At 45.7% G+C, this 15,536-nt stretch overlaps 1 protein-coding gene across 2 annotated transcripts in view; it reads left to right on the forward strand.

Annotated features, from left to right (window-relative positions):
* The first annotated feature begins 83 nt into the window (after positions 1-83).
* Positions 84-15,536, forward strand: part of RNF145 (ring finger protein 145) — a 77,297-nt gene continuing 61,844 nt past the window's right edge. The window contains exons 1-2 of one of the 2 annotated variants that reach the window (XM_067566546.1): positions 84-131; positions 6,644-6,697. In XM_067566546.1, coding sequence (XP_067422647.1) covers positions 6,665-6,697 — 33 coding nt within the window. In that variant the 5' untranslated portion in view covers positions 84-131; positions 6,644-6,664. Of the gene's footprint in view, positions 132-6,643; positions 6,698-11,791; positions 11,905-15,536 lie in introns of those variants that run through there. The other variant, XM_067566547.1, reaches the window with a different exon arrangement.

The following is a 15,536-nucleotide window of genomic DNA, read 5'->3' on the forward strand; positions in this document are numbered from 1 at the left end:
TTCCCGCCGCCGGGCGCGCGCAGCTCGCCAGCCAATGAGAGCCCCGATGGGCGCGGCGGCGGGACTCGGGCGGGAGCCGGCCGCTGCCCGGGACGGACTAGACCCGGACGGACGGACGGACGGACTTGGGGGTGGGGGCGGCAGGCAGGGAGCGACCGACCGACCGGGGTGGCTAAGCCCTGGGGAAGCCGTTTGGCCGGCCCGGAAGCGGGGGTGCTGCGCACGCGTTAGTGCGGACTGAGGGGGGGCCGAGGCTCTGGGGGGGCCGAGGCGCCGGGGTGGGGGGGATGGGCTGCTAGCTCGGGCTGGAAGGGAAGCTCAGGCCGCTCGTGTGTTGACTCTGAAGGGGCCTGGAGCGCTCAGGAGGGCGGTGGGGGGGGGGGGGGCTGGGTCTCAGAAAGGGGGTTCGTAAACCAGACGTTGTGTGTGTGTTTGTGGGGGGCCCTGGACCTGGGCTGAGGGGCGGGAGGAGGCTACGTGCCCGCTGGCTGCGGCTGATGCCTGTGTCCAGGCCTGGGGGGCTGTGGCTGTGAAGTGGGGGGCAGCGGGTGGCTGGGCCGAAGGGGTGTGGTGTATGTGTTGGGGGGGAGGGGTAGCCGTGACTGTTGTGGCGACCAGAAGGGCGGCGGGTAGCTCGGCAATGGGCTAGTTGCTAACTGAGCCTGTCCGGATGGCGGCAGCAGGTGTTCGTTTGTAGAGTTATATGAAGTATGTGGGAAAACCCCACAATCCTCAATAAAGTCACTCCAAGTTCTTGGCGAGCAGCATTCAGGATTTGCAGGTCGGTTTGCCAGATATCGTACCCTGGTTCAGTGTGTTTCAGCTTGCAGTTTTAATAGAACTTGAAAGATAATGGTGTCAGCTGCAGGCAGTAAACATGGCCTGGAATTAAATGATGTGACCTAACTAGCTTACCATGGGTATTTCTAGAAGATCCTTATCTGTAGTTAGCCACGTTCACTAGACATAGTACAGGGCAGGGTCTGCGAGACAAGCAGATCAGGCATGTATATGGTAGCAAGAACATCCTGAGTTACATCAGAGGAGCAGAAGAGATATAAATCCTCTTCCTGCAGGGTATAACTCAGTCTCTAGTTGGCAGTTTAGAGGAAGAAACTTTCCATGTAAGAAGGTTGTTCCATATTTATCTGTTGTACAGTTCTTTACCTTCCTTTGAGTCAACTGGTGTTGGCCAGTATCAGACCACATACTGGATTAGATCATCAACTGCTGGTCTGATCCAGTGTAATCATTCCTGTGTTCCTATGACTGGGGCAGCCAAAGGTTTGGTGAGACATCAGCGTCTGGACAGTTGGAAAACAGGAGTGACAAACACTTTCCAGCTTCCTTAGGGAGACAAAAACCCCACCTGCCTTCAGAGATTCTGGTTTCATAGGGGGCTAGTTCTGAGAAAGATAGAGGAGCTATTTGGAGAGCAAAAACACCTAGTCCTCCTAAAGGAATCCCAGGACAAATACCTGAACTTGTCTAAACCAATATGCTCAAACACATAGTTAAATTGTTCATTTATTAGATTTACAGATTCTGCCTTCTCCCTATGATTTCCCACATTAATTCCCTCCTTTTTTCTCACCGTTCTCTTCAGTTTCACATCCTCTGTGCTGTCCTTCCACTCACCTTTTTCCAGAATCATCTTTGCACAAGGGAATGTTTGAAAAATGTCCCAGCATTGCTAATTTTTTATAGACCGCTTTTTTGGATTCCACTAGAGTTTCCAGCATGTCCTCTCACCCTGTTGGGATCAAGTCTAAAGCCTTGACTCACAGTGCACTGATTTAACTAAACTGTTGTCTAAATCAGTATAGCGCTATTGTATGGACACTCAGGCCTGGTCTACACTGCTGCAGTGTAGACATTCTTTTGTAAATCAGTTTTAAGCGTGGCTAATATAAATTTAATTTAATTCCGTGTTATCAGATTAAGATACATTTTAAATAGTGTCGACAGGAGAGGGTTGTACCAAGTGAACTAAATAGATTTAGAAACTGATTGAATTAAATTGGTGCACTTGCTGTGTGTTTTCAAGGCTGAATTGACAAGAGGCTGAATTCTGCACTGACAAATGAAACCCAGTCTACACTAGGGCTCCCAGCAGTGATAGCACTAGTTCATCTGATTGGGCCCCAGTTAAGCCACTTGCCTACAATGGCTCTTGCCTGAGCTCACTGCATGAGAGCCATTTAACACATCATTGCATCAACCCTAGAGGAGTAGAATTCCACAGTGTGAGGCTTTGTTACTGGCTACAGAAGTTCTTCAACCACACTAGCATATAAGTCTGAGGGTAGGTCTACACTTAAAAAGCTGCAGCAGCGCAGCTGTAGCGTGTTATCGAGGACCCTGCTACGTGAACAGGAGAGCTCCCGTCGCTATAGTTAATCCTCCTCTGTGAAAAGCTGTAGCTTTGTCAACAGAAGATCGATCGACATAGCGCTGTCTGCACTGGGGATTAGGTCAGCATAACTGCATTGCTCAGAGGTGTGGATTTTTCAGACCCCTAAGCGATGTAGTTATACCAATGTAAGTTTGTAGTGTAGATCTGGCCTGGTCTACACCTAGAAGTTAGTCAACCTAGCTATGTCACTTCTGAGTATAAGAAATTCACACCCCTGAGAGACATTAGTTAAGCTAAGCCCTCATGTATTGTAGACACTGCTTCCATCAACCTAGATACCCCCTCTCAAGGGGTTGAATTTAATACAACAACAGAAAAAACTTCTGTAGCTGCAGCAAGTGTCTATGCTACAGTGGCATAGAAGCAGCGCTGTGAGCCTGCCACTGGAGCAGGAATAGTGTATACAAATCCTTTGTTAGATGAGTGTTTGTTTGCTACTCTGTCAATATCTCTCGGGTTGTGGTAGCCTCCTGAAAGGAAATAATCCATAATGTGGTTTATAAAAATACAGCAGGACCCACCAATGGAAGGCACCATTCAGTGTTCCGGGAGACGAATGACAAATTCACATGCTTGTCGCACTGCACTTTTATTTGTGACAATACCGGAAGTAATTTCTAAGTGTGATCATGAGGATCTGTTTATAGCCTGGAAACTTTCATCTTTTTGCAGAATACATCAAACCAAAACCAAATATATTCTGGTATACAAAGAGGGGAAAACAACTTTTTTTAAAATAGAATCACTTAAATAGCTTGCTTAATATGACTGATTTAAGAGGAAAGGGTAGCTTTCTCTCTGTTGACACTTATTTTCACACCTAAACAGTGGATCAGTCCTCTTCAGTGAAAAAGCAGAAAGAAGGAAAACTGCCGGGTTCCTCTCATTTATGTTTTCCCTAGATCATCATTGCACTTGCGGAACAGGCAGTGGGTTTGGCCCCAAGCCCAATGAATCCTCTGAAATTCATGTGGATTCCAGGGGATCCGCTGGAGGCAGAGAGTCATGCATTTGGAGGGTCTGTGCCTTTACATAGCTTCTAAATCCTGTTCTCCTGTGCCGACCCTTCTCATCATATCCCCAAGAGACCCTTTACAAGGAGATTCCTCAGTGCTTAGGGACCCTGACATGAACTTAATACCACCCAAGATTATTATAACTTCTCAGCTGATTCCCACCATGTTTGGTGTCTCACTGCACCAATTCTGCAGAGGCTACCTCCCCCTCAACGATTTCCTGGATAATCCGTGTGGATGGACTTCATTTGAATGGATTTTATTTATTTGTTTGTTGTTTTGCTGATAGAGAATATTGCAGAGAAAGAAAAATATCCTCTGCACAGAGATGATGTCCTGTAGCAGGGTTTTCTGTTTTATGAAAGTTAGGAAAATAATGGTTCTGCAGTCAACAGCCTGATTTCTTACATACAAAAGCTCAAGTAGAAGTTGTACAAAGTCTTAATTTGATATTTCTGGGCCTCATTTAAGAAACTATATAAGAGGGGGGAGTTTACAAAAATATATAGTTTTAAGAGATACTAAGGCCTTGTCCACACTACCCTCCTGGGGTTGGTGGAGTGTGTCCTCACCAGGAGCACTTTCACCGACCTAAGAGGGGCAGTGTGGGGAGCTGAGAGCCCAGTCCCTTTCCTGGTGGGCTGCCCACTCACCATTTCCCACTGGGAGCTAGCCCTGGACTTCTTCCCTCTCTGTTCCCCACCTGGAGCCCAGGAAAGCCACCCAGGGGCTTCTCCTTCTCCCCTGGGAACCAAGCAGCCATGTCAATTACACCACTCAGCCATGAAATTGACAAAGCTGCCCTGGTTCCCTGCAGGGAGGGAGACCAACTGCCCAACCAGCTGCTCAACTCTTGAAAGGTGGTGGGGGGAGCTTTCTTGTCTATTTCACCAGTGAAATTGACAAGAATGACAGCCCAACAGCCCATACAAGGGACACAGGGTAACACAGTGTGAATGTAGACACTAAGACAACATAAGCCCTACCTGTCTTGTTGAGGTGGTTTTATTATGCTGGCATAACAGGGGAGTTACATAGGTGGGGGAGCATTTTAGTCTGTACACCTCCACTGTTTTGTCAACAAAAGCTGACTTTTGTCAACAAAACTCTTCAGTGTACACCAGCCCTGAGATGCAGCAAGTATGAGCTTCCTTTTCCTCAAAATGTCAGCTATGCCTTTAAAATGCATCCCTAGCATGTTAAATCCTAGTGTTTAGAAAAAATACTAAAACAAAATAAAACCTGCACAGGAATCTGGTTTTCTGAAGTCTGCCTCTTTCTTGATGGAAAACGAAGCTGAAGAGGTCTTTTTAGGCCCCAATGTTTATACAACGTACTTTGTTCCTGGAATATGATGCACAAATTATTTGTATTGGTATTGTGATAATGACTAGATTCCCCAGCCAGGGACTAAAATCCTCAGCTAGGGACAAGAACCCTATTGTGCTAGGCACTGTACAAGCCTTTAACTAGTACTTACAGCACCCTGTGATGTAGATTGTTTCTTAGCTGAGGAAACTGAGGCACATAAAACCAAATTCAGCCTTGGCATAAGTGGATGCAACTCTGAATTTGGCCCAGAGTGGGTTATGTGACTTGTCTAAGACAACTAGAACTAGTCTAGGAGCTGGTGTTCCCTAGTTTCATGTTCAATCAACTAGACAGCACAATTTCTTCTATGTAGTGAAAGGGTAAGTCTCATGGACAATGCTCAATGGGTACAGAATGAGGTAACAGCAGGAAATATATGGAAATTTTTAAAGCAAGTCTTCACCCCTGCCTCTCTTGATATCCTCTCTGTCTTGGTATGCGTCCAGAGTGAAATAAAAGAGATACTGGAACATCAAACCGATGCACGCTGGCCCCATTCCAGCAGCTCATGTTCATGGTACGCATTACTGAGCATCTTCCAAAATGTGTTCCTGTACATATGTGCTGAAGTCCAGTGGCTGAGTTCCTAAAGTGTGGTGCACATTGCATATTAGAGAGAAGAATCAAACCCTTAAAGCAGCCCCAGTATGTAGCTCTGTTTGGGACAAACAGACAAAAGGATCAAATGGGACAAAAGGATCCCTTTAAAAGGCCGTGAAAAATAGAAAACAGTATGGAAATCTCAAACACAATGCTGCCTTAAGGAATACTCCGTAAGAAAAACTTGTAGATTATGTAGGGTGAATGAGTTAAAAAGCAAATGTAACAATAAACCAAGCCTGAGAGATTCTGAGTATCTGCCACTGTCATTGACTTCAGTGGGTGCTGGAGCAGGGCCTTAATGTGGTGCAGATTATGGATGGAATTCAAGGCTTTGCCAGCCCCTCACGCTGGTGTTTGTTCAGAAAAATCTGAATTTGACATTCCCCCATCCTCCCTCTAAATTAAACATGCGCGAGAAAAAAATTGTAAACGGGTGTCTGTGTTCTCTCTTAGGGACAGAAAAACCTCTACAAGGGGGTTGTACCAACGGGTGTTTTGTGTATGTTAATCAAGTTTTATTAATCTCAGTCTCCCATTTCAGCCTTTTTTGCGGTATCATGTTTGTTTTTCCTTTTGCCATGCTCCCTTTTTCATTATCTCTCAGAAGAGGTATGTGAATCCAATAGCATTTGAATATGAGTTAAACATTAAAACTTATAATATCCAAGTAGGTTCAAAGTTGGACAAAATGAGTTTGTTCATGCCAAGTGCAGATTTTATTCAGGCCTGCACTGCTGGTTATGATCAGTGATTGTCAGTGTAATGTAACAGGCAGCATGATTTAGTGGACTTTGTCCCCAGTCATGACATAAGAACTCCTGAATTTGAATCCTGGCTCTGATCTGAGTCACTGTGTAGCTTTGGGCGAGTCACTTAGGGTTAAATTTTCAAGTGTTCACTAATTTGGGGTGTCTCGATTGCAAGGGGACTAGCTGAAGAGAGAGAGAGGTGTCTCAAGTTTAAATGAGACAACAGTATTAGTGGATACTTGAAAATGTAAACCTTACCTAGTCTGCGTCTCAGCTTCCCCATCTATATAATCAAGTTTACAATACTAATATAACTACTTTATAGGAGAGTTGTGAGGATTGTTTGTCAGTGTTACTATGTGCTGTAATTACTGGAGGATGGTATTGTATGTGATCTGATTCTTCATTTCCTGAATCTGATTGTTGGCTTTCTTCCACTCCTGGCCCAATTATTTTATTTATTTACTTCTGTTGTTATTGTGTTCTAGGTTACCTGGAGTTGGAGAAGGATGTTGGGAGTCTTAGGAAGAAAGATAACTATGGTACTTTTGCTTGCTGAACAAAAATTCATTCATCATTTTCCTCACATTTCCAGCTCTCTCTTGTACCTGATGTTTTAGAGCTTCTCAATACAGAGACTAGTACATTTCCCTCCCCCCATCCTTAGGCAGTAGTAAGCTCTGTAAATTGTGAGCCCTCTATATTTTTCTTGAGCCTGGGCCCTTCATTATTATAATAATGATAAAAATCTTGATTTCTTTCTTGCTGGTCTTTGATCTTTCCTGTATGATTCTCAGGGACGTTTTGTGAAACAATATCTTGGAGAGTTCAGGAGTAGAGATGTGGGAGAGATGGATTGACTGGGACAGGAGACTGGGAACAGGGAAATGGGAGGGGAAGCATTGAGAGCCTGTGGGACGAGGGGGAAGACAGATGAGGAGCCCAGGATTGTGGGGAGACTGGGAGTCAGTGGGGAGAAGAGGGTTCTGGGAACTGGGGGTATGTGGTGGTGGGGGGAGAAACTGGGACTGGCTAGACAAGGACACTGGGAACTGGGGGAAGACAGATCAAATGAGGAGCCTCATTTGGGGGGGGGGGGGGGGAATATTGGGACAGCTGGGCAAGGAGACTGGGAGTTTGTGGGGGAAATGATTGAGTTCAGATGGGGAGCCTGACACGTAAGGGGGAAATTAGGACTGGCAGGGCAATGAGACTAGGACTGGGTAGGTAAGGAGAATGGGATGAGGAGGCAAGGCAGGGGTAGGGAAGATAGGATTGGTTGAAGGGTATGAGGCAGAAGGGGTCAAACTTCGGGGCAACAGTCAGAAGTATCTGTGCCCATCAGAAACCACCCCCCTCCAGAGCCTGGAATGGAACCCAAGATTCCTGAGCCTGCTGTCAGCAAATATCTGTGAAACCCATTGGCAAAGTATGTTTCTTATCCCCTTCTAATGGCTGGTCCACACTGAAGATGACAACCTACTACTGCTATGAGTTACTGTGTTAGAACAGCTGGCAGAAGTCTGTGCTGTGGATCTGAAGAACACCCTGCTGATGGCCCATGTGGACTCAGTATGATTCCACATGATGGAATTTGTTTTTACAGTATTCGCCTTTAAAAAAAACCTTGGAAATTGCACACTAAAAACTGTTTCAAAAAATGAAACACAGATCGCATATTATTTTTCCACAGGGCCCTTGCCTCATCCACAGGAAGAACCTGCTGTGCATTGTGTAGTAAAGGAAGATCTCCATGGGACTGCTGCTTTATTTGTTGCAGAAGTCGGAAGGTGTGTAGTGCACGATGCAGGGGATTACAGGGAGAAAAGATGGTCTCATGGTTAAGGCTACTGAATGCTGCTCTGGAAAATTGGATTCTATACTTTCCTCTGATAGAGTTCCTGTGTGATGTGCTTAAACCAAATTTTTCATAGGTGATCACTAACTGTGTGTTCCTCATTTGAGTGCCAGATGTTAGACCTGTCTCGCATGAAGTCAGACTTGCAGAAGGGCTGAGTACTCACAGCTACAGCTGAAGTCAATGGAAGCTGCGCTTTGAATATACAAGATGCTATATAATGCTAAGTAGTGAGATGCTGAACTCCCAGTGGGAGTTAAACACCTGAATGCCTTTGAGGATCTGGATCTAGGTGACTCAGATTTAGTGGATGTTTTTTACCTTAATCTCTCTGTGCCTCAACTGTACAAAATACCCCCCTCACCTTACAGGAGAGTTGTGAAGATAATTAGTTTGAAGCACACTGATACCATAGTGATGAGTGCCATAGAAAACCCCATGAGGAAATCCATAATTCTATATACAAAGCCAAATTTGAATAGTGTACAGTAAATAAGTCCTGGTGCCACACACACAATGAGGATAAAACAAAATGTTGAATAGCTGCTCATTAATTGAGCCCTGTGGATCCTGTGCTCTGAATGAGGCAGGGGTCCTGTGGAAAGAATAGTACGTGATCATGTAATTAAAGACTCTCACAATGCATATGCACAAGGGAGTTAGAGTAAGGTTGCATGGACAAGCTTAATTCTGACATTTCCTAACTTCTCAGTGCTTGACTTTGCAACCTTAATAATGTTCTTTTGAACATTTGCCATTTTGTCACTGTACCTAATACATACTAAGATGAACTTTATTTATATATATATGTGTGTGTGTATAAATACATTTATATATAAATGTTTCTTGCAGTAATTGCATGAACACCACTAAAATACAAACCATCCCATTATTTTCCATCTTGAACATACATTGCATTTTCTTCCATGCCAGTGTTTCTGTTGCATCTGATTTGAGGTGTTGCCACTTGTCCAGCTACTGTCAACAGCTTCCATATTATCTCTGAGCTATGAGAAGGTCTTTTGAAAGTTTTAATGAGATGCCTCCATGCAAGCTTTTCTTCAGACCACAACAGAGCTTTTGTTTCTGAGATGCAGCAACTCTTTTTCTGCTGATTGCTAAAAGTTTGGAATCTAAAATATTGTTTGCCTGTGTTACTAATGAGAGGTAAATGATGATGATTGAATTCACAATTGGTAGCTACAATAATGTGGCCTTTGAAATCACTGACAAGTGAAGCAGAAGGATTTTTAAAATGACAGTGGAGCAATTGTAAAGCCATGTACTTGGTCTACCCATTAGAAGTTTGTGCCTTTCTAAACTAAAACATTTTTCAGAATAATACACATGAGAGATGATGACTGAAACAAAAACTGAGGTTGGGTTCCTATCATTTGGTTTGCACGCTGAAAGGCAAACTCCATAGATTGTTACAATACCCTAATTACATAAATACAACATCAGAATAGAAACATATCAAAAAAGGAATTTTCAAAACATTTCCTAGAAATAACTCACTGTTCCTTATCTCAAACTGTGAGCGGTAAGATGCCATTTTCATGCTTTCCAGCAGGAGTACCACTGATTATATGGAGTAGGACTCTCAGGCACTGATACTGCACCATTAAAGCCAATGGGAGCTTTGCCATTGACTTCAATGGGTGTAGCATGACTCCCACAGAAGCAGGAGCTACTTGTATGCAGAGAAAGATGAAAACAAGGGCATTTTCAAATAGTCTCCCTTGAGTGTTTGAAGAAGGTTTTGGGCACAAAGAATGTGGACAAAGCTTGTTCTTTGAGTATCTGCTCTCAGTTGTGGATGGCTTCAGGGCTAACCCTACACCTCTGTAGAATCTGCCCCTCTGTGGGAAATCCTCCAATCCTCATGTTAGTTAGACATGAGAGGAAAAAACTATTACGTTGGCTAGCCCATCCCCTGGACACAACAGAGTTTTCACCTTCTGAATATTTTTACTGCTTCGGTGCAGCTTAATTTGAAATGCCTCAAACTATGGAGTTTTACAATTAAATAAACCATAAGGGCAAATTCATTACTCAGACTGGCTGTAACTCTTGCTTTACCACACACAGCACACATTTAGGCCCCAATTCGGCAGCCCTTACTTATGAATATTCCTATGGGACTACTTAGATGGGTAGGGCTATGGGAGTGGGTCTTTAAGCAACAGTTCCTGTGGGATGTGTTATGAGAGAACTGACTGTGACAAAATATTCTCTCCAGCTGAAAAAGATGACAAAGTATAACAACAAAAGGTCAATTATCCCTTAGCAGGTCCTGCAACAAAGGAGGCTATTGAAATTAAAGTACGCTACTGAAAAAGATGGAGTAAGTTTATGCAGTGCTGTAGCTATGTTGGTCCCAGGATATGAGAGAGACAGGGGTAGGTGAGGTAAACTCAAAAGCTTGTCCCTTCCATCAACAGAAGTTTGTTCAATAAAAGGCATTGCCTTACCTACCTTGTCTCTTAGTAAGTTTTAATGTTTTTAATTGCTAAATCATTGTGTGCTTTACAACAAGGTTCCACTGAATTTCATTTTTAAACTTAATAGAAGTGTAGAAATGTCCATAGAAAAATCCATCCAGATAATATACCCTTGAATCTTACCAGATGTTGAAAGTCACTTTTCTGATTTACAGCACAGCCTGTTAAATCTTTCAAATTCTAAACAGGCAGAACTGAGAGTTGGCCAGGAGCCACTTGCATTTGGAAAAAAAAATTGTTTTTTTCATCATGATTTAAACCAAGCCTCTGATTTGAATGACTTTTTTGGAAAGGAGGGATGGTGGTAAACTTGTTTTAGGGCTTTGGTTTTTAACAGCCATGCCAACATTTTAAACATATGCTAGACAGATCTATCAAGTCTCTTACTGTAGTTAGAGCAAGACACCCTCAATTGGAATTGGTCACAAACCATTTTTCGGTCTTTCCTTCTTGCATTGTCTTCTGGACGAGACCTGAAACAGATGTTGTGTGTTCTCTTATGGTTGCCGAAGAGCCTGTGGCACTTTTGAAAGAGAGGTGGTGTGCACTCCTCCTGTGGCTGGACCAAATTCCCCCTTGGGTACCTGAATTCTTTTCAGAGGTTAGATTTTCCTGCGTGGGGAGCTGGAATTAAAAACCAAAAAAAATCCCAATCATCCCGTCTCCCTAATTCCCCCTGTTAATTTCCACTCAGCTGCAATACTCTTCACTTCCTCCCCTCCAGCGTAGCGCTGTGCTGCGAAACAGCAGCTGCGCGCCAGCCCAGAGGGGGCTGCCCATCAGTGTTGGGTAACGTGACGGCTATCCCCGGCCCGGAACGTACCACCTAGCCAGGGAGCTGCTGCCTGCAGCGCTTGTCACGTCCGTTAGAGGCGGCAAGGGCTGGGTGATCCGCGGGCGCCACGGCAGTGTGAGGGGTTAAAAAAAAACCCTCCCCCTCCCGGGGCTTGCTCCAGGCAGAGCTGGGGGCCGCTGCAGACACCAAGTCGGGCCCCCCCGCCCCGCCTCATCTTGACCCCGCCCACTCCCCCTCCCCGCGACTGGCTGGAGCGGCGGCGTCCCCTGCTGCTGCTGACTCGCCTGCGGGCGAGGCCGGGGCGCATGCGCCGCCTGCTCGCGGGGGGCGGGGCCTGGAGGAGCCGGGCGCAGCGGCGGGGCCTGGAGGGCGGGGGGAGCTCGCGACGGGAGGCTCGCGCGCGTCGCTGCTGGCTCTGCCTCAGCCTCAGCCTCAGCCTCTGCCTCGGCGGCGCCCGGAGGATGGTGCCGGCGGGAGCCGCTCTGCCTCTGCCGCCGCCCCCGATCCCGCTCCGCCAGCGCAGGCCGGGCACGGAGCCGCGGCTCTGAGACCCGCAGCCCGCCCGGGGAGGAGGAGACCTCGCCGGCCCAGGTGACTGACGGACGGACGGACGGACTGACTGACTGGCCGGCCGGCCGGCCCGCGGCCCCCTGAAACCGCCGCCCGCTCCCCAACACCCCCCCCCCCCGAGGAGCCCCCTCCCCTCCTAAATCCCCTCCGAGGGCCCCCCCCGATCCTCCTCCTACCCCCGACCCGCCCCCTCCCTCGGCCCACCCAAATCCCCCTCAGGATCCCGAGGCCCTCCCCGCCCCCCCGAACCCCCTCAACCCTCCCCCAATCCTCCCACGGGCCCCTGACCCCTCCATGACCCCCCAAATGCTCCCAGGGAGCCCCTGAACCCCCAAATGCTCCCAGGGAGCCTCTGATTCCCCCTCTCCGCCCCCCCAGTCCGCCCCCTGAACCAGCCGCTCCCTCCACAAATACCCTTCCGAGGGCTTCCCTTGCCCACCCCCGACGCCTCCGCAAATACCCCCTTCCATTGGGCCCCCTTCCCCCCAATTGCCCGCCTCCGCGGAGCCTCTGACTCCTGCCCGCCCCCCTGCCCCGGGTGCACGTGGGCCCGCCCCGTGTCCCCCCCCCCCCGCCCGGTTGCACCCCTCTGTATGCAGGGATGAGCAGGCGGCGGGGGGGGGATTTCCCGGCCTCTGCTCCCTGCCGGCGGCGCCTGGTCTGCAGCCCCAGCGAGCCGTGCAGGGGGTTACTGGAGTTCAAACGCGGCTGAGCTCAGCGGGGCCCGGGGAAAGGATGCGAGCGAGGGGCTTTGTAGCAGCATCAAAGATTAATGGGACATCTTGCATTGCAGACAGTCAGCGGCGGGCAGGAAATCAGTCCCTGGTTAGAAAAGCACGGGGAGGGGGTGGGGAGATCTGGTTTCCAAAGAGAGAGTTGGACCCTTGTTACCGAGCTTGACTCAAACCCAGAGGATGAGCTGGTGCTGCAGTCGTGACCAAGTTTTATGGCTCAGTGGCGGAGGCTGCGGTGCTCTGGTTCCCTGTATCTGTATCTACATTCCGCTCTTGCAGCTCTCAGAGAAGGAGACAGGACTGTAAATACCGGTACCTCGAACCGCTTTCTTGAGGGCAGACACTGTAAGTTTTCAAGTGTGAGGGGGAAAAAAACCCTACAGCAGACTGCGTGAAATTCAGATATTAAAGTGGGAAATGGAGAGGCCCAGGTACTTTTAAAGCATGTGATAATGCTTATGTAAGAGACATTCTCTTTCTCAGTCTAGTGAACTTTTTCTTCTTTCATCGCTAATGTCACTTGAGCTAATTCCTTTAAGATCTTCCTTCTCTCTTTAAAATAAGGCTCCTGATTTGGTTTTGTATCTCCTATTTTAGTGTATGATGGTGCATGGTGCCATGTATTGTGTGTGCTTTTGACATATGGATGATTATCAGAATGATGCCTCCCTTTCAGATATAACACTGCAGCAGCCTTTTGGAAGGGGAAAGAAGAGTATGTGTGAATAAGATGTTGATGGGGGTGGGAGGAAGGTGTTTTAAATTAAAAAAAAAAAAAAAAAAGGCGCACATAGCAAAATTGGTTTTACCTATAAGAAGAAACTATGCTTTGATTACAGTAATATGTGCAGTTGATTGTCAGTTAAATAAAAGACTTCTGGAAGACTTTTGACCCATAACTGTAAGTGGTTTGTTTGCATGTGATGTTTTCATTCAAAATAATTATTTTTACTTTTTTAGTTACACTTTAAAAAAAAAAATTAGGTGCTACTGTGGTCCCCTCACTGTGTGTGTGGACTCTCTTCTGTAGTTTTTATACAAAAATCTTCTCTACCAATTTATCTTCTGGACTGCTATGCTTAGATTTTTTAAACTGTCTGTTAGACTGCAGTACATTTTTTTAATGTAATGTATCCCCTAGATGTCAAACTGAAAAAATAAGAAATTATTCTGATATTTGTTTGATCACTTTGATGTGTAGTTTAGCAAAAACAAAGCTTTCATTAGAAATTCATTTTTTTTCTTCTGCAAGACATTGCAGATGTTAAATTACCACAACACACAATTGTGGTGGTCCATGCCAACTATCTTAAGTAATCAACTGGCTATGAAGGAGAGAAACTGCAGCTATGCCTTGGTTCTAGTCATCTTAATAACTAGGGTAATCTACTACTATGCATTGTAACATGCCAGGATTACCATTTTCCTGTACCAAAGACATGCAGGAAGCTTTTTGTTTATTAATCCTTAAATTCATTAATATTGTTGCATGATGTAATGAGGAAATGGTGGTCTTTTAGGGAAATTTTATGTAGCAGGGTTGTAACCATTTTTCAGTACATGTTCTTCCTGGTCCAAAGTACTTGGTTATTGTAGTGGGCCAATATTTATCTTGCTTACACCATTTCATGCTGTTGTAAATCTGTTGAAGTTACTATTAATTCTCTATGTGTTTGAGCAGACACCAGGGACTCCTCTTTGTTGAAGCTAATGGAAATAGATTACAATCGTAGTTGTTTAGCAGCTTAAGTCTGTGGGACAGATTTTAAGAAAAAATGCCTACAAAGCCAATAGAACAGTAAATGGATTGGTATGTGTCTTGAAAATTGTGTGGTTGGCCTTATGCTTCGTATTGGCTTCTTAAAAGAAATATCCATGTTATTTACTAAACTTAAACTGGAGACTGAAGACTCCTTGCTATTGGTTCCCTTTTATGGAGACTGTAGTTAGTTTCTGTTTCAATCCACTATAACAGTTTTATATTAATTTTAAGTTTAATAATGTACTTCCTGTACATTATGCTTTTTTGGATCCAAGTACTAAATGTTCCAGAGGGGTAGCCGTGTTAATCTGTATACAGCAAAATTAACGAGAGTCCTGTAGCACTTTAAAGACTAACACATTTAATTTCTGCAGGCATCAGCTTTTCTGGGCTGCAACCCACTTTGTCAGATGCAAGAAACAGAAATCAGATAGGGGGTGTATATATACATCCAAGGGTAAGGAACATCAATGGGAGGGTAGGTGTTAGCAAAGGAGGGTGGTGAAGCACTGGAATGGGTTACCTAGGGAGGTGGTGGAATCTCCATCCTTAGAGGTTTTTAAGCTGCGGCTTGACAAAGCCCTGGTTGGGATGATATAGCAGAGGTTAGTCCTGCTTTGAGCAGGGGGTTGGACTAGATGACCTCCTGAGGTCCCTTCCAACTCTAATATTCTATGATTCTATGATTCTATAAAGTCCATTCAGTTTGAGTAGATGAGGCCTATTCACAACCATTGATTAGAAGGTGAGAATGTGTGAACAGTGACAATTACTTCTTGTAATGAGATAACCATTCCAAGTCCCTATTCAGACCCAGTTTGATTGTGTCAAGTTTGCATACAAGTTCCAGCTCTGCAGTTTCTCGCTGAAGTCTGTTTTTGAAGTTTTTTTGTAGAAGTATGGCATCTTTCAAGTCAGCTACAGAGTGTCCTGGGAGACTGAAGTGCTTTCCAACTGGTTTATGGATGTTACCATTTTTTATGTCTGATTTGTGTCCATTTATTCTTTTGCGTAGTGACAGTCCGGTTTGGCCAATGTACATGGCAGAGGAGTACATCATGGCATATATTACATTAGTAGATGTGCAGGTGAACGAGCTCCTGATGGTGTGGCTGATGTGGTTAGGATGTGTGATGGTGCCAGCTCTGCCCGCACAT

The sequence above is a fragment of the Emydura macquarii genome, unplaced genomic scaffold (genome assembly GCF_026122565.2).
Source record: "Emydura macquarii macquarii isolate MOO-44397 ecotype Brisbane River unplaced genomic scaffold, CSIRO-AGI_Emac_v2 contig_2768, whole genome shotgun sequence".
Classification (NCBI taxonomy): Eukaryota; Metazoa; Chordata; order Testudines; family Chelidae; genus Emydura; species Emydura macquarii.